The 20004-nt window shown below is 41.3% G+C and overlaps 1 protein-coding gene across 5 annotated transcripts in view; it reads left to right on the top strand.

Moving 5' to 3' along the window:
• Nucleotides 1-9765, top strand: part of elavl3 (ELAV like neuron-specific RNA binding protein 3) — a 54728-nt gene extending 44963 nt beyond the window's left edge. For 4 of the 5 annotated variants that reach the window (XM_068020806.1, XM_068020807.1, XM_068020808.1 and 1 more), the window contains one exon: nucleotides 9423-9765. In XM_068020806.1, coding sequence (XP_067876907.1) covers nucleotides 9423-9750 — 328 coding nt within the window. In that variant the 3' untranslated portion in view covers nucleotides 9751-9765. Of the gene's footprint in view, nucleotides 1-9401 lie in introns of all 5 variants that reach the window. The other variant, XM_068020805.1, reaches the window with a different exon arrangement.
• Nucleotides 9766-20004: the final 10239 nt, after the last annotated feature.

Raw genomic sequence — 20004 nt, 5'->3', positions numbered from 1 at the left:
CCTATACATCTAAAACATCACCCTTCAGTTGCCTGCTTTCAAGGCTAAAGGTTCTCCATTATTTCATCACAACTTAATCATTTGAGATCAATTTCTTGGCTCTTCAGTACATTGCCTTCATGGCTGAATGGTTCCCTTAAGTCTTGCTGACCAAAATTGAGGTCGGCAGTTAAGATATGATGTGAACGGGACTCTGAGCAGTTCTGGCATTGATGTTTTCCAGCTTGCACTCGACAGATCTGGAAGTAGAATTTAGCATTCTCTTATTGTTCTCCACAGTGATTAGCATGAATGCTGAATCTTCTATCGCACCCAAACACTTTGCATAATTTTAACTATTTCTACTCTATCCACGGCATTTTACGCGTTTATGCATTTCATAGCACCTATTTTCCCTCCCTATTGTAGTATTTCACATTTGTTATTTTATCCAAAGCTGCTTTCCACTTTTGTAGATTTTATCTACTTTTCCAGATCCTTGGCAAGTGAAACACCTCCACTCCTTGCCCAGCTTCATGCATTTTTGCTTTGGGTTTCTAAATCCAAGGCACTCATGTAGACTAGGAAGAACAGATGCCCCAGCATCAATTCACGGGCACTCTATTTAGTATATCTCCCTAACCTGACATCACTCCCTATCCTGACACCACTCTCTAACTGGTACCCATGGTTTCCTTTCCATCGACCAATTTCTTACCCACAGTAAAAGTTTTTCCTTCCATTCTCATCGTTTTCAGTTTTAGTAGCACCCTTTTGTGAGGAAGGCTTTGTTTTTTGGCAATCCAAATAGACTGCCATATATGGTTGCTCACGTCTTCCTATGATATTACTTCTTCAAAGAAGTCAAGAGATTGGATAGGTGAAATCTTCTTTGAAATCCCCTTCCTCATTCTTTATAAGCTCTACACACTCGATCTTGCACATGCTTTCTCTTGGTTGCACCTTCACTGTTGTAACCGAGACTCACTGCACATTCTACTGCTCTAACTTGTTTTCTCATAACCTCAGTACTGTTGTTCTAGTTACCTCACTCAGTCTTTCCACCCCGTACAATCACTGGGGTAGAATTTCTACCTGCATTCAGAGGTGAAATTGTCATTGTGTATTAGCTGTCTGTTAAGAGTCAACTGCAGTTTAGTGGCTAGCACTCTCGTCGCTAAGGCAAACAATTGTGAGTTTGTTACATTCCAGATACTTGAGCAAAAAAATCTAGGCTGAAGCTCCAGTGCAGTACTGAGGGAGTGCTGCACTGTCTCAGCTGCCACCTTTCAGATGAAATGTTTAAACCAAGGCTCCGCTCTGGTGGACACAAGAGATCCCATAGAGTCAGGGTGGTCTCACCAGTGTCCTATTGAGTATTCATCCCTCAGCAGATATCACTGAAAACAAAATTATCTGGCCATTACCACGTTGCTGTTTGTGGGGTCTTGCTGTGCACAAATTGACTGCCGCGTTTCCCACATTACAACAGCAATCACACTTCAACAGCAACTCATTGGCTGTAAAGTGCTTCGGGATGTCCTGAGGTTGTGAAAGGTGCTTCAGAAATGCAAGTATTTCTTTATTTTTTTGTTCTGGCGACTGACCAATTTGAATTTCTGTCCACTTCAAGGATGATTAAATTCAGGCGGTTTCTTTAACTCTGTTGCTCCACAGTTTTACACCTGTGCGGCAAGTTGACAATCTTTGTGTGCAACATGGGTGATCAAGTTTCAGTAGCTTGTTTTATATCTCTCCTAATTGTCATTTCCCTTGACTTTATATAAAAATACAGATACTCACTAAATAATATAGAATATAGAGGTACTCACCATACTATCATAGAGAACACACAGGTACCCATTACACAATCATGTCGCAAATACAGATGTCTATTAGACTACCACATATAACATATGGACAATCAGTAAACTACCATATCATTGCTGTAAGTAGGGACAACCTAAGGTCAAGAAGAAGTTAATTGGTGTCGGGAAAGGAAGTTTGAAGGTTGGCAGGTGATTGTCATTTTCTGCTACCAAATCAGATGAAATCATTTTTTTTTCCAAGCATCATTGATTCATTAGCCCAGAGTCTCAGTGTGTTACTGAGCTAATAGGATGTGGTGTGAAATGTTAAGGTATATATTCTTTCTTGCAATTTCTCACATCGGGAGGCATCATTCTCACCTGGGTCATTGGGATGAAAGTTGGGTTTGACTGCGAGATCATACTTCCAGAAGCCAATCGCAGTGAAGTTGGGATATAAGCGGAAAGTGCTCAGCAGGTCAGGCAGCATCTGTGGAGAGAGAAATGGTCATAGACTCATTATGACACAGAAGGAGGCCATTCAGCCCATCAAGTCCATGCCTTGTCTCTGTAGAGCAATCCAGTCAGTCCCATTCCCCTCCCCTATCCCCATGGCCCTGCAAGTTTATTTCCCTCAAATGCCCGTCCAGTTTCCTTCAGAAATCATTGATCATCTTCACTTCCACCACCCTCGTAGGCAGCGAATTCCAGGTCATTACCACTCGCTGTGTAACAAAGTTCTTCCTCGCATCTCCCCCCCTCACATCTTGCCAAAAACCTTATATCTGTGTCCCCTAGTCCTTGTACCATTAGCTAATGGGAACAGCTTTTCTTTGTCTACCTTATCGAAACCTTGTACACCTCATCAAATCTACCCTCAATCTCCTTTGCTCAAAGAAGAACCAGCTCAGATTTTCCAACTTAACCTTGTAGCTAAAATCCCTGGAACCATTCTGGTAAATCTCCTTTGCACCCTCTCAAGGACCCTCACATGCTTCAGGACTGGGAAGGATTTAAGATTGTAGTGGGAGTGGTGTATAGGCCCCCTGGTAACAGCTGTGAATTGGTAGGTTGTATATATTAGACCAGCAAGTAGCAAACATACAGTGGTTTAAATGAGGGGATTTTAATTTTCTCTAACGTTTTCCAGTTCTGATGAAAGGCCTCAGGCCTCAACTGTTGTTTTAAGCAGGAACAGAGGCAGGGGAAGAGTGGCTGGGGGGAGGGGTGGGGAGGAAAGAGCAAAAGGGAAGGTCTGCCTAGGGTGGAAGGTTGTCCAAAAAAAAATGGGAGCAATGGTTCGGAACTGAAATTGTCGAAAGGAGAAAAGCCTAAAGAGAGGGAGACGATAACATCTGGAACAGAAAAGAAGTGAACCTGTGTTCCTGTACATAGACTGATCAGAGTGAGGCAAACTACAGTCAGGCCCTGCAAAAGCTTTAAATATGCCGTACATTACAATAGGGTCTACACCAAGCACTTAATTGACTGCGAAGCACTTTAGGACGTCCTGAGATTGTGAAAGGCACTACATAAATGCAAGTTCACATTTCTTTGTTAAATGAAGTACATGAAATGATCTACAATATACCTGTCAACGTTTGAAATTTGGTTCAATAATTTCAGATGATTTTTTTCACTATGCAACTAACGTTTCAATATTGAAATAAGATAGAAATTAGGTGTGAAGCAAAATTACCGGGAATGTTCTGCTGCGGCTGGCACTGTTCACAGGTGTAAAAACACTCTGTGGATGACAGAATGAGCCTCTCGTGGAACATTGACTTTGCTTGGATGTCATCATTTGAAAGCGCTTTTAGTTCAGTATCACAAGAGTAATCTTCACTCGGCTCCAAACTTTGTTCTTGGTGTCACTGAGGCTTTCTTGTTGAACTGATGTTTCCCTGCAGATGTTCAGGAAATCTGAGCTGAATTGAATCAACTCAATTCGAGTTATTTTTGATGTCCAACTCCAATTTTTCCTCATCCCGAAAGGGACAGTGCTGTTGACTTTAATTTGCAACACAATGCACAATGTACCATACACATGACTTCTTCCACCTAGAAGGGCAAGGGCAGCAGGTACATGGGAACACCACCACCTCCAAGTTCCCCTACAAGCAACATGCCATCCCACCTTGGATATGCATCACCTGCTCCTTCATGGTTGCTGGATCAAAATCCTGGAACTTCCTAACTAACAGCATAGTGGGAGTGCCTTCACCATATAATCTGTAGAAGGCCCACCACTCTTTTGAGGGCAACTAGGGACGCTGTAATAAATTCTGGGCTTGCTGGGGAAGCCCATATCTCAAGAATTTTTGGGTCTTTTTTTTTTTCTAAAGTGCTGGTTTGAATATTCTTCTGGTTAAATGTGCTGCATTGTCAGAGACCCCAAACTTTGAACAAAATATTGAGTTGAGTTTCTGTCTGACTATTGCAGTCATTCAGGTGGATGCTGAAGGTCCCATGCTGCTTTCCGGAGGGTGGTTTCTCAATATCCTGGTCAGTGTTCCTCCCTCAACGTAACACTATCAAAGCCAGCTTATCCGTCCATTTCAGTAATTGCTGTTTGACAGACTTCACTTCATGCAAATTGGCTGCATGACAACCTATTAAACAACAGTGGCTGCACATAGAAAGTAGCTTATTGGGCGTGGAGCAGTTTGAAACACTTTCAGATGTGGTGAGGCAACATGCTTCCATCAAAAACTAAAATGTCTGAATTATATTTGATTATATTCCAAACAATGACGTACCACATGGGGAGTACGTTGAAACAAATAGGAGAAGAAGGTAATTTTGCCAATTCAACTGGATTTTAGATAACGCTTTCTTTCCTTTTTGGGCAATTAACAAATTAATCTTATCCACAATTTGCATTTAGTTATGAAATTATGCACAACACGGCCATGGAGTTGTCTTGACACTCTTAGAAAAATTTGTTTTAGTCCCAAAAAAGTGCACTGAGATTAATGTAGTCCGAGGCTTGCCGCAGGTAACTGAAATTTAATATTGATCCCAGTACGTTCAGTGAGAACGTAAAGTGCCTCCTGAAATTTTGATTGCATAGTTGATTAGGACCAACCAGACATATCCTGGGATCACTAGGATTTTGAGATTGGTGCATCAGTTCTACACAGGTGTTCTTCATAGAGTTTTCAGTTTGATGTTCCTGACTGGACGGTTTGGATGGGTGTATTCGAAGGTTATCCTTCTCCCTCTTGCAACCAGGATTTAATTCCAGTTAGACTGGCAAGATGAACAGAGGGAGATTGTCTACTTCGGCATTCTAGAAATAAAAGACTTACATTTATATAGCACCGTTCATGACCTTTGGACATCCCAGCCAAAATGTTCTACTCTAGGAAACGCAGCAGCCAATTTGCACACAGCAAGCTCCCACAAAGAGCAATGTGAGAATGGCCAGATCATCTGTTTTAGCAGTTGCCTGAGCAATAAGTATTGGTCAGGATACCAAGGAGAACTCCGCTGCTCTTCTTCAAATAGTGCCATGGGATTGTTTACATCCGCTTGAGAGAGCAGACAAGGCTTCCATTTATTATCACATTTAGAAGACAGCAACTTTGGACAGTGCAGCACTCCCTCAGTACTGCACTGGGAGTGCCAGCCTAGATTATGTGCTCAAGTCTCCAGAGTGAGACTGCAACCCACAACCTTGTGTCTCCCGTGTCAGCCACTGCGCCGTAGCTTCCAAATCAGGAATTTTCCCATCCCCAGCTCGCGAGTAGTTTCAATTAATTTAGATTAGATTAAAGATTAATCTTCCCCTTAAATTGTCAGAGGTACAATAAGCATTGACTAGTGTGAATGATGGACAGGAAACCAAGCTGTTGAGGTAGAGGTTGCTCCTCTAAGGTTGGGTGTACAATCATGAAAGTGAGGTAGCCATTCATCTCTTGTGGCTTTGAATGTGTTTCCCCAGTGAAGGAACTACTGTTTTGGCTCAAATAACTTCAATTAGTTTTCCTGACAGTGAGGCGCTATTCTGAATTCTTTCATGGCTATTTTCGAATTCCAATTTTATTTTTATTTTATTTTTATTTAGAGATACAGCACTGAAACAGGCCCTTCGGCCCACCAAGTCTGTGCCGACCAACAACCACCCATTTATACTAACCCTGCAGTAATCCCATATTCCCTACCACCTACCTACACTAGGGGCAATTTACAATGGCCAATTTACCTATCAACCCGCAAGTCTTTGGCTGTGGGAGGAAACCGGAGCACCCGACGAAAACCCACGCGGTCACAGGGAGAACTTGCAAACTCCGCACAGGCAGTACCCAGAATTGAACCCGGGTCCCTGGAGCTGTGAGGCTGCGGTGCTAACCACTGCGCCACTGTGCTGCCCGAATTTGCCTAGTTCTTTTTTTTTCTCAGATCTCAGGCACTTTTTTTTCTAAAGTCTTTTTTGTTTTCTGCGAGTGCTACAAGACCTCATCAGCTGAACGTAACCTTGGGCTGTGAGGTCTCAGGGTCCTGCATGAAAAGGTGCCTGATTTGGCTGAAGGGAGACATAGCTTACACGGCTACCAAATCTCCAAAACAGAATTGAAGGTTCAGTTAATAGAAAGAAAGACTTGCATTTCTATAGCAACTTCCACAACCTCAGGATGTCCCAAAGTGCTCTACAGCCAATGAAGTACCTTTGAAGTGTCGTCATTGTTGTAATGTTAGAAACACAGCAGGCAATTTGCGCCCAGCAAGCTCCCACAAACAGCAATGTGATAATGACCAGATAATCTGTTTTAGTGATGTTGGTTGAGGGATAAATATTGGCCCAAGACAACAGGAAGAACTCCCCTCCTCTTCTTCAAAATAGTGCCATGGGACCCGAGAGGGCAGATGATGGGGCCCCGGTTTAACATCACATCTGAAAGATGGCACCATCGACAGTGCAGCACTCCCTTCGTACTGCACTGGGAATGTCAGACTAGATTTTGAGCTCAAGAGTAGGATGTGAACTTTGACACAAAGTAGGAGTGCTACCCACTAAGGTACCAGTTAATAGTCAACAACAAATGATTGGCACGTTTTAGTACTAACACACACACACTCATAACATTGTCAAGAATGTCTTCCTCCCCTACTTAATTGGGAATGCAACACCAGTTTGCTAAATTGAGCGGTTCTCTATCATAAGGAAAGAGATTACATTGAAGCAAATCAAAGTGTTTCTGTATCTGTGGTCTGCATACTTCAACAAACATTGTGCTCTTTAATTAATTTGCTCACGAGGCTGCAGTTATTGTCCATCCCTAGTTGCCCTGAGAACCTGGTGGTGGGCCACCTTCTTGAATGGCAACTGAGTGGCTCGTTATGCCACTGTAGAGGGCATAAGAGTCAATGTAGTGGGAGACTGGAGCGATGTACAGGCTGGATGCTAAGGGACATGAGTGAACCAGCCAGGTTTCACTGACAATTTCCCTGGCAAATTTCACGGTCATTGTTTTTTCTGGTGTCTGCCCAATATTAGCAGATTTTACTGAATTCAGTGTTACTGCTTCTTGTGTTGGAATCTGAACCTGTCACGTGTAGGCTGCTGCTTGGGTATTGTATGGTTATGTACCTGGTTATTAAGATGCAGGCTTTTCCTAAGGGTTCAAGGATGTATATGTTATCCAATCAACTGACCTCCCAGATGGCAGTACCCAGATAAAATGTTTGTGAGGGGCTTAAAGAGTCATAACAGCACAGAAGGCAGCCATTCAGCCCATCGAGTCGATGCCAGCTCTCTGTAGAGCAATCCAATCAGTCCCATTTCCCCAGCTCTTTCCCCATAGCCCTGCAGGTTTAGTTCTTTCAAGTGCCCATCCAATTTCCTTTTGAGATCATTGATCGTCTCCGCTTCCATCACCAAGGTCATTAGCACTTGTTGCGTAAAACGTTCTTCCTCATATTCCCCCCTGCATCTCTTGTCCAAAACCTTAAATCGGTGTCCCCTTAGCCCTTGTACCATCAGCTAATGGGAACAGCTTTTCTTCATCTGCTTTATCTAAACCTGTCACAATCTTGTACATCTCGATCAAATCTCCCCTCAATCTCCTTTGCTCCAAGGAAAACAACCCCAGTTTCTCCAGCCTAACCTTGCAGCTAAAATCCCCCATCCCTGGAACCATTCTGGTAAATCTCCTCTGCACCCTCTCAAGGACCCTCACATCCTTCCTAAATGTTTCTTCTATTTGTTGATGTCCTTGCACTGTGGCTGATCTACAGATAATTTGCTCCCAGTCTCTTCCCACTCTGAACTAGCTGCTGTAGGGTAGATGGCCCAAGGTTCCTCTCTGTTATTTGCCCAGTACCTAGAGTGTGGATTAGTCAAGGACAACTACTCTATGGCACCACATTAATCTTAAATCATGGCATATCTGATGCTGCCCACTTGAATTGGATGAGGTTTACATGATACCATCCAACATCCAACGGGCGGCACAGTGGCGCAGTGGTTAGCACTGCAGCCTCACAGCTCCAGGGACCCGGGTTCGATTCTGGGTACTGCCTGTGTGGAGTTTGCAAGTTCTCCCTGTGTCTGCGTGGGTTTTCTCCGGGTGCTCCGGTTTCCTCCCACATGCCAAAAGACTTGCAGGTTGATAGGTAAATTGGCCATTATAAATTGTCACTAGTATAGGTAGGTGGTAGGGAAATATAAGGACAGGTGGGGATGTTTGGTAGGAATATGGGATTAGTGTAGGATTAGTATAAATGGGTGGTTGATGTTCGGCACAGACTCGGTGGGCCGAAGGGCCTGTTTCAGTGCTGTATCTCTAATCTAAAAAAAACATCAATTTAGAGGCCATAAATATGATAGTCACTAAATAGTCCAGTAGGGAATTCAGGAGCAATTCTTACCAAGAGAGTGGTGAGAATGCGGAGTCTCTCTATTGAATAGTTGCATTTAAGGGGAAGCTCGAAAAGTACATGAGGGAGAAAGGAATAGAAGGAAATGTTGATAGTGATGGATGAAGACGGGTGGGAGGAGGCTTGTGTGGAGCATAAACACTGGCATAGACCTTTGGAACGAGTGGTCTGTTTCTGTGCTGTCCAATCATCTAAGAAGTGATCCACTAATTCACCAACAAACTCTATCACCTCAACACCAAATTCAACATGAAGAATGCTGTTTGGTGCCTTCTCCTACAGGACACCTGCCTTGTCCATCTCAAGTAGAACATTTTCCTAGAAGCTTTGGTCGCTACTGTGTCAGCGCTATCGAAGCAGTTAAACATCTGTAATATTAGTGAAGCTCCCTGTAAATACTATAATCAAAAAAGTGGGCAGCAATGTCAGCAAGTAGACAGGAGAAAGGGTTGGAAAGTATTCATGTAACAGGGGCTAGAATGGGCATAGCTGTTTTGTCGCTCCTGCAGCTACACACTCCTACCACTAGATGGAGATTCCGTAGCTTGTGATCCCCATACCTGTACTTGCAGCATCTCGATTGCACTCGGAGGGAGGTCCAGTTCATCCTGATTGTGCACGAGCAATGCCACAGGAGGTCAACAACTAGAATAAACCTTGAACATGTATCTGCTGATGCTGGGCTTTGTTTATTTTGTGAAATGGTTGAAAATCTGATTCACACCCAAGCAGCCCTCTCTCTCTGTCCACCAGGTTCTCTCCGATCACAATAGAGGGGATGACGAGCCTCGCCGGCGTGAACCTCTCGGGCCCCACGGGCACCGGCTGGTGCATCTTCGTGTACAACCTCTCCCCCGAGGCAGACGAAAGCGTCCTTTGGCAGCTGTTCGGACCCTTCGGGGCGGTCACCAACGTCAAGGTCATCCGCGACTTCAACACCAACAAGTGCAAAGGCTTCGGTTTCGTCACCATGACCAACTACGACGAGGCGGCCATGGCCATCGCCAGCCTGAATGGCTATCGCCTCGGCGACCGGGTCCTGCAGGTGTCCTTCAAGACAAGCAAGACACACAAGTCGTGAAGGTGTCCACGCGGGCGCGAGAGAGAAAAAAAAAAACACAGAAGCACCCTCCGCAACAAAAACAAAAAAATAACAAAAAAAAGTAAAGCAAAATAATCAGTACGCCACCAAACACACACAGCAACAGAACAAAACAAAACAAAACAAAAAAATATCCATTAATATACCTGGGCTTACAGAGAAAAAAAAAACCAGACTTTTTGAAGAGCCAGTGTTAGCGTTATATTGATACAGGACATCTTACAACCAATAACGAGGAAGCAATTTCATAAACAACTTTGAATACTTTTTTCATAGCTCTTACTATATGAATATAATACGTATAAAACAATACTACACAGGGGGTTTTAACCCAGCCTAATACTAATAATACTATAACTACCTTCCTTGAAGGTGATTATCTCTTGTAATGATGGGCAGAATAGAAAGATGGGAAACTTAGAACATTTTCACTAAGACCTGTTTTCAGAAGTGTCGTGTGGTTGCAATTGATATATAAAAAAAATCTTTTAAAGGGGAATATTTATGAATTGCAGCTCATAATTAATTTACCTTTTTTTGTTCTCTTTTTCTTGTTCCTTCCACAATTTTATTAACTCAGATCAAAAAGAAAAGTGCAATACCGAATAGCAGAATACTAGCTTGTCAGACACTGAAGTGCATTACTGTAGATTAATTATCAAACGTCTTCGCTAATTTATTCGGCAATATCTGCCAAGTGTTCGGTGTTGTGAGAGGCACAGCCCACTTTGTAAGTTTTGTAAGAGCTCGGGCGCATAATTAAGAATATTTGGGTGTAAATTATTGCCTTGTGATCTCATTGGTAGGACTGCTATTTCGCATCTCAATGCTTAAAACAAAATGTAGTCCCTGCTGTGATTTATTCTATTCCTGTGTCAGCACACACTGCAAGAACCACTCTGAAGAAAATTGCATCAAGGCAAAGTGGATTTTCCTACAGTTTCAGAACACTTAGGTAATGGATTGTCTCTGTGAATTAAACTATTTCTTTTCCAAATAGGATAGAGTTCCCCTTTAATAAGTAAGTTTAGTAATCTCATTTTAAAGTGATTGTGCCCCACAGTGATTTTAATCCCATTTTAAAAACACTTGTTGGACACATTATAGCTTCTTAAAAAATTGTTATGTGACCTCCTCCATGTGGAAAAATCACTGAAACAATGTTATGGCGTTCACCAAAAAATTTGTATGTAAACAGAGGGCAGCTGACAACTGTGTGGCCAGTTGCATGGTCTGTGTCTTCTGGGGCATCTTTTACCAGGTGTAGCATCTGTGAGTGGGCATCTTTTATACTGACATATAAACTCAGAGACTGCAAGTTGTGGAGGCTGGATCTTTTACAGTCTGCTTTTCTTGCACTCCCTGGTTTTAACCTGTTCTCTCTGGTTATCTATTTTAAGCAAAGTGTTTAGATTACCAACGTAACTCCCCTAGACAGGATGGAATGATCCCTGAGCATTCATTCTTAAAGCGACATTACCAATTTGTTAGACATGACACAAGTTTCTTCATAAACATAGCTAACGGACAAGAACCATCCTGTCAAACTGTTGCAAACAGGTTACTGAGCTTCCAGGAGGATAGATAATGTAAAAAAAAAATGTTCTTTGATATCCCTTATATTTATAAACTAAAATAAAGCATGCACCTTTTTCATATTTAAAAATTAGCTGTTTACATGGCAAGGCTCAGAGAGTATGTATAAGAAGGAGAGAATGCTTGACAAATGCCTTAGCAGGAAAACCTTTGCACATCTCAAATTTCCCTCGTGCTCCACATTGTTTGCTTGTGTGTCTCCTATTGGGGGGGGGGGGGCGGAGTGGGGGAGGGGATTGTTCAGTCCCTCTTACAGGAAAATTGTTCTTAATGCCGTGCACTGACTCGACCAATCTCACGTAAATGCCAGCACCTTCACCTCAGGGCACCAGGCTACGAACCAACATCCGACTCTTGTGCTGTCCACCTTCCTTGCCCATCACAGCCAATTCCTGATGGTCTTTCCCTCAAGCTCCGCTGACTTGGCATCATTCCGAGACGGGGAAGCAGCCTTTCAGTGAGTGTCCATTTGAATTCCTATCAGTATCTTGTCATTGTCTAAGCATAATTACCAAAAAAAAATAAATCCAATGACAATAGTGAAGATGAGAAACTACAGAGGGCAGCCTCCAATCTGCATGGAAAGCCTGTAGGATAATATTAAGTCTCTGTCTTATTGCTGAACAGCCAGGAAACATTGCAGGAATGTGGCAAGCGTGGTCTCTGCAGCGACCTTCCTTCCTGCTCTCTTATTTTAAGACATGGTACTCATTCTATCCACCGCAGAAAGAGTAAAATCTCAGCGATCCCCACTGGGAATCAAACCCAAGATCTTATAACATTAGTCAATGGGTTTAATTAACAGACCTACACAACATATTATGTCAAACATTATACTGCACACAGTGACACTTTCTTATTTTATATCATGGGGAAAATTTCCAATAAAAGTCAGAGTAAATCTATAATGGGGAAGCGTTTCTCTGTATGCTGCACACTTCCCCTTAAGGTAACATCAGTAGGATGATGCATCAGTTTAACGCCTGTTTAAATTTAAAATTCGCATCTTAGCCCCGATGATTTGAATGACCCCATGCACGGTCCAAATAGATCACATGGTCAGGAGCTGTGGGACGAGACTGCCCGCCTACTCACGGTCTCGATGTTGTTGGAAGACTGACTACCCGTGGGGTGTGTATCAAAGGCCACAGCTCCTCACTCTGTATTTTACAATGCGACATTTATCACACTGTCCCTCCTCGTGCCAAAAATCATCAATGCCATGCTAACTAAAAGGAAAAATGCCAAGGTACTCCCATCCTCTCTACTCAGTATTGCCTGATTAGCACAAGTGAATGTCAAAGTTGTCACTTGCATATGCACTACATGCAACACACATACACACACTGAAACCATCATCTACAACAGTCAGTGTCTTACTGCTTTCCAGGCTAATCCAACAGTGTCCACTGAACAGCCAGACAGAATATAGTAGTTGGCAATACTGGCAGTCAATGGAATGAGCCTTTTTGTCACTTACTCACATCCATACCACAGGTCAGCTAAGGCTAGCAATATTGGCACTGGTAATAGTAACACATGCTCACTGGTGCGGTGCAGTCAACTTATCAATGTCTTATCGGCTACTCTGCTTCTTTCATGTAAACACACACACACTTACTTGCATATACACACATGTATCACACACTATTGCAGGTACAATATCATGCTAAATGCGCATGCTAGGATCCCTGTGAAAAGAAGTGTGCAGATTCCCATTATACCATGTAATGAATCGTATTGGCACAGGAGGGAGGGAGGGTCTTGGCTCCAGACGTGAGAAAAGCAAGTGACTGATTTCTCCACGCAGCCATCACACCAAAACAGTGAACATTTTATCACTTCTTACCTAAAGTCCAAACTCGCTTTAGTCGAATACCTTTAATAATCTTTTTTCTTTCATAATCAGAGATTGCTGCCTCTTTGAATCCCTTACTGTGTCTGTCGATATGTTCATTCCTATTTGGCATTTGGTAAATTGGCGAGCAGGAGAAACATTTTGTGAGGTTTGCAGCCCAGTTGCAAACAGAAAACGCTGGAAATCTGCAGCAGGTCAGTCAGCATCTGAAGAGGGAGCAGGAGGAGGGGAGGGGATGCGGAGATCTCAACGTTAACCTCTCATCAGAACCTTGCTTTCTGGCGCAGTTTGACTTGCTGTGCGTGCCCTACATTTGCTACTTTTATTTCAGATTTCTACCATTCACTGGGGAAGGGGAGGGGTTGCATCAGTGCAGTGGTTTTATTGCTATTTTGGCATAATGACCGGGGGTGGGGGTGGGGGGGTGAATTTGCTACCATATATCTCTACTTTAAACAATCTTTAAAAAAAATCAAACAAATTATGTAATTGAGTGTTGGCCTGAAATCAGGGGGCGGTGAGGACAGTGAAGTAACCTTATGAGAAATAAGTAGGGTTAATTCAATTATAGACAAGGAACTGTTTGTGATGCAAGCTTTCAAATACTTAATGTATGAAATTCCTTTGCCGACATTTTAACACTGGTGTTAACCCATTTAAAGTAACTCTCTCGCAGATCAGGGAATCCAACACAGACACATTTAGCATCCATGAGATGAAATTTCTAGGCTCGCTGTTAGTCGCGTCCATTTCATGTCACAATTTCGAATCATAGAATGATACAGTACAGCATGTGGACATCTGGCCCTTTGAAAGCGCTATCCAATCATTCCGACTCTCCTGTTCTTTCCCCATAGCTCTGCATTTTTAAAAATCCTTTTCAAGTATTTATCCAATTCCCTTATCAAAGTTAACTTTGAATCTGCTTCCACCATCCCTTCAGGCAGTGCATTCCAGATCACAACAACTCGCTGCATTAAAAAAAATTCTCCGCATCTCCCCCTCTGCTTCTTTTGCCAATTATATTCAATCTGTGTCCTTTGGTTACCATCCCTCCTACAAGTGGAAACAGGTTGTCCTAATTTACTGTTTATTTAATAATGTTTTTTGTGGCATTGGCAAGTTTGGTACAGTACAATGGTAATGACAATTTGCATTACTTTTAAAAGGTAACAGTAACACATGCTGTGCAGTCCTCCCACCTCTGGTGGCGCTGCAGCATGCTCTGTCCAGGTCTGTCCACCTAGTCCTGTTATATCTTTATTGCCTGGTTGATAATGTGGCAGAATGGATCGCTTCCCCACTCCCAACCTTATTCCCTATTGCCCGATTTCCACTCCAATGATATCGATAGGATGAAAATTGGGTGGGTTCGATTATCAGAAAAGTAGAACATGAACTCATGCCTGCACACATAATTACTTGTGCATTTTCCGTCCCGCCACTGACCTACATAATTATCCCTGCTGCGCCTTCACCACATGACACGAATTGAAATGATTCAATAAGGCGTCATATAAATGCAAGTATTCCTATTTTTCAGTCAAGTGCAAGAAGGCCACAGCTCATAATCTAAAAGATGGGAGCTATCAGAATTTCTCCCAAATGTTCGATAGTCATCCAGGCACAAGGGGTCAAACACAGCAGGTAGAGATTTCATTGCAAAGAAAACTTCAACTTCAAAGAGTTCCATCTTGAATCATCCACTATTTTCACACATTATTGACAGACAGAATTTAAAGTGACGCAGTATTGATAATATGTCATAATCTACACTTTCCCCTTTACTTGTGAATTATTGTTACAGTCATAATGCGGTTAAAATAGAGTAACCCATGGGGATTAAATTCAGTTACGCCTCCTTCTCCTCTCCCCCAGCATTATGGAGATAGTCCAAGATATCGAGAGCAGGGGAAACAATAATGAGTGCAGAAACACGTGACAATCGGCAGTTTTGTTGATAATTTGGGAATTTCTGTATTGGGCAGGAACTCTGCAGGAAAGGTCACTGTCTGGGAATGGGTATCTTTGGTTGAATACATCTTGTGTGGAGATGTACCTTGCAAGTATATATACAATTCCTGCAATAGATTTCTCGGTTTCTCTGAGGATGTACTAATTTATCATGGAGATTCAGGGTTTTTATTGAAGTCCGGGATTGAGATGCAGTGAGTATATCATAGAATGGTATAATTTCATCAAATCATATAATAGAATCATAGACAATCCTGGCACCCCCCCCCCCCCCTCCCCACCCCACTTCTCCCCACTCCCACCTCACCCATATGGAAATATCTCACGCTATAGTTTCTGAGTATCGGGAAACAGGAACCTCTCTAACTGCAATTACAATGACAACAGAAGTGACTTAGACAGGGCAGATTCCAGCAATGCAAATCTGGGCTCTATGGTGTTTACATCAACGCTGACCTTGGACATCAGGATCTACCGTGGGCTGAGGTGACCTCATCCCAAGTGTCAGAGGTCGAGAGGAAATGTTGATGTCACTCCAGGGCTCTACCAGGGTCACAGGCGAATCAGGGCTGTGCAGAGGCTTTTTTCCAGTTTAAAGGGTTTACACATGGAGTTGAATCCATATTGGATTCCCAGCAACAGATTTTGCAGCTTATGTGATGCTTCAGTTTTGCTGATTTAGGATAGTATGTAGTGCTCACGCTACCCATCATTATTCTTGTGGAGTAGCCCTTCGCTATAATATACTCTTCACCTCTAATAGTACACAGATTGTTTGTGGCTCTCTCTAACAGGGAAACCAAATAAATCACTCTCTCTATAACAATCTAATACACCACAACCTCACACATAACACCTTGTTTATGATTCCAATCAGTAACACACTGTACAATCTGTCACTGATATACCATAACCACCAATAACTCATGCACACTTTTTGTCTCCATTATTAATAGACACCATATAGAACACCCCATTTATACAAGGCTCATCACTATAATACTCCATGTTATACTATGCTCAATGACATAATATGCATTCCCTAATCGATAGGGAAGCTACAGAAGTCTACACCTCTCACTATAACATGCTTGTCATTTTATTACTGTGCGAGTTCATTGAAAAGGCTATGCTTTAATAAACCAGTCAGAAGTGTACAATAGATAACTTACATGGTTCATTCTACTTCCACAGCATTTAGTTGAGACGGTTAACAAAATCATCAGGCAACTGTACTACAAGAAAATATTTGGCAGTCAAACCTTACAGCTATTTATAGGATGAAGATGTTACAGTTAGTTACAGGGAAAAACATAACCTTAAAGCCTTGTTAGTTTATCGCAATGAAGAAAACCGAGGTCATCAAAGAATTGAAAGGAAAATATATTTTACAGGATTGCCCCACAATCACTCAACGTTACCCATAAGTACACTTACAGGGGTCTTTCCGTTGTCTCTTGTTGCTGGGTTGAATTGCTGGTCAGAGGGTCCCTTGATGTGACAGTGTGGATCAAGAGGGCTTTGTGTAGCTCACTGTTGCTATTCATGATACCACATAAGGGAGGACTCTATACAAATTGCTAAAAAAAAACTATCTTCAGACGGCAAAATATAAAATTCAGATGTGTCATTGATAGTACAGAAGATTTTCCTTCAAAAGTTATTTATTCCTGGGCCAATTCAGCTCAGCTCACTTCCCTTTAAGTTGAAAACTTCACTGGTTTTCATCACAATCCCAAATTAATTTGTCAATCCCCCCCCACCCCCATCCCATTGAAATGTAATTGGGAGTTGGTTTGAAAAGTGAACATATTGACTCCTCCTCTCACTTTACAATTAGTGCCCGCTGTAACATATGACATGAAAACACCTCTCAACCATGTATTTCACCTTCTTTTTCTAAGAAAAATAAAATTCAGAATACAGAGTTGCATTGTTCTAGAAACAAGTGTGTTCTGGATTATCAGGATCAAAAATGTCATTACATCAAAGGTAGAGTTAAATCATGACCATTGCCTATTATTTAAGTATGCCTTGCATACAGCTGCCAAAGACAGTTATAGAGAGGGTCTACTGTATTCATAACAACATAAATGTCTCTTATAATCCTTTAAATGTGGAAGGACTGATAAAAGAGAAATGAAAGGTATTAATGTATAGGGTTTTTTAAAAAAAAGATTCATAAGTGATCCCCTTTCTGATGTATCTAAAAATCCTGAAGACCTGTTGAAAGAACATGATGCAGACTTCTAACCATTTGTCTCCCCCTTTCCAAGCTCTTCCTATTTATTGTGATAGATAGATTATTGTAAAAAGTCCTTAATTCCATGCTGGGGGATGGGAGGGTTCTAACAAACAACATTGGCAAAACATTTGATGACTTTTCATATTATAATAAATCTTGCCAAAGAGATGATCTCTTTGATGTGAATGGGTTTAAAAAAGTCTATTTTTATAAAAAAGAAAAAGACCTCATTGAAAATTTTTACAGAACCTTGATCGAAAAAAAAAGAGAATATTTTGACAGGTTATGTTCTTTTAGTGGGAGGGGGAGAACAGTTTTGTCACGTGTGCTCTAGACTGATAACTTTTTAAGACTTAAAAAAAAAATGGGAGCATAAAACACATTGTTTTCGAGCAAGAATTGTTGATACTAAGTTTGTACTCAGTAACACAGAGAGCATGTAGATTGACGGGGAGCACTCTCTCAACAGTACAGGTTCCACACAGTGACATCATAACAGCTGACAAGGTTTAGTTGAGGCCTTCCTATTTAGTTGCTCTGACAGATCGACATTCTTAAAGAGAAGATTGCCAAAACAAGATAAAGTGACTTTCAACCTGTTGGCTTTGCCGAGTCTTGGTAACCAGTTTGCTTTCAACAAGATGGACGAATTGTCAAGTTCCAAGGTCTTTCCTTCATTTTGTTCCTTCCAGAGATATAAGTCCTGTTTAAAAATAAATTAAACGCTTCCACTTCCAAACAATGCATGAAATTCTCCCTCACAGCATTCACTGCACTTCAAAGTTATTCATTGTATATGAAGGACTTGAGTTGTTTTTGAGAGACCCAATAGGATGCAACTTAAATTACTATTTTCTCAACCAACTTTGGATATTTGTCCAGTTCTCAAGACATTATATAGTTATATATATATATATATATATATATATATATATATATAAAATTAAAAATTCAGTCAATTGCAGATTTCTCCCTCCTCGAAATTTATAGTTAATTTGCATTTTTGAGAGAAATATTAGACCCCATTGGCATATACTTTAAATCATGTGTCTTTGGGCATTCCTCTACCTATTTGTGGATAACTAACTGATGCTGATTGACACCAACATATTCCCCAATTTGTATCGAGCATAGTGTATCACTGGTCCTAAAATGTTTCCTTGAAGTTAAGGAAGACCAACTGGGCAGGTTGGGTTAGCTGTGAGGGCCAGGTCTTACTGATTTAATGGGGCCTAGTCTCAATTTTGCACCTTGGCTTCCTCAGACTGCTGATACATTTGGCCTCCGGCTGCAGAACGGTTTATGAAGACGAGACAATATGTCACACTCCATCTGCCGTCTTTGCTGGGTTTTAAACTTGCAGACATCTAACGAGGAAAAGAAAGTGAACAAATTGGGATCTCTGGGACTGATTATGGCAGAAATTAGGGATGGGCAACAAATGCTGGCCTTTCCAGCGACGCTCACATCCCATGAAAGACTTAAAAAAGGGAAACAGCTTCAATTACTCAAGTTGCACACAAGGGACAAAATGAAAGGAAAATGTGATGAAGTCAAGTTTTGTTTTAAATTGTTGACACTATTCTCTTTAATCAAAATAGTTTGATCATTTGTCTGAGGGCCTCAGTATATTTATTTATCTTTACCACCTCTTTAAGATAAGTTGTTCTTCCTTGGTTGGGTGCGGTAGGTGCTAGTTGACTCTTTGTGTGTTCCTAAGGCAATGTTTGCAGAAAGCCACCAGTGCAAGCCCTACCTATCCTTTTCAAAGCTGAGCAAAGCACTAAAGGCTCTGTTACGTTTGAAATAAAAAGCTTTTGATTTTCAATTTGGCTTTGCTTTGACCCATGTTGACTTTGTGTGGGGGAGGGGCTTTTTTTTTTAAATTTTCCCCCCTCTCCCCCAAGACTTGACTATTGCCAAACCTGCCGGCTAGTTTGCATTCTCAATTATTTGTTTTCTTCTTTTTCTTAATGTCGGATTTTTCTTTGTGTCTGGAACTCTATGTGTAAGACATGGGTCTCATTTTGTTAGAATAGTTTTTAAGATAAAAAAGGGAGAAAAAAAAGATTTTCTATTGTTTTAAAACCGTGTTAAGTGTATTGTATGAATCTGTGGTAGCTTACATTGCAAGAACAAAAAAAAACATTTAAAAAAAAAAGCACCATGACCTAGGTAATATTTTGGCAAATAATAGCTTCTTGTAGCTTAACTTATTCAGAAGTTGAATATATATTATCGCACTGTAAAAGTCGTTCTGTGTATATTTATGTTTCCTTTATATTTGCAAGTTTTAAACAAAAAAAAACGACTTTAATTTTACCAATAAGTGGTTTAGCTTAATTTATTCTAAAGGGAACAAACTTAAAGTTTGAGGATGGCTCTCCTTAGTCAAGTACACTGATTAAAGTGTATGTCGTGATTCATACGAAACAAAAAATATTGAGTATTAGGAAGTTACTTTGTGTGATAGTTGTTATAACTTTGCTATTACTTTCGTCTTGTTAAACATTTTCAGTCTTATCCTAATAGTAGTGTCGATGGGATTTAACATGTTACT

The sequence above is a fragment of the Heterodontus francisci genome, chromosome 43 (genome assembly GCF_036365525.1).
Source record: "Heterodontus francisci isolate sHetFra1 chromosome 43, sHetFra1.hap1, whole genome shotgun sequence".
Lineage (NCBI taxonomy): Eukaryota > Metazoa > Chordata > Chondrichthyes > Heterodontiformes > Heterodontidae > Heterodontus > Heterodontus francisci.
Note: the sequence above shows the minus strand (reverse complement) of the source record. Positions and strands in the feature narration are given on the sequence as shown.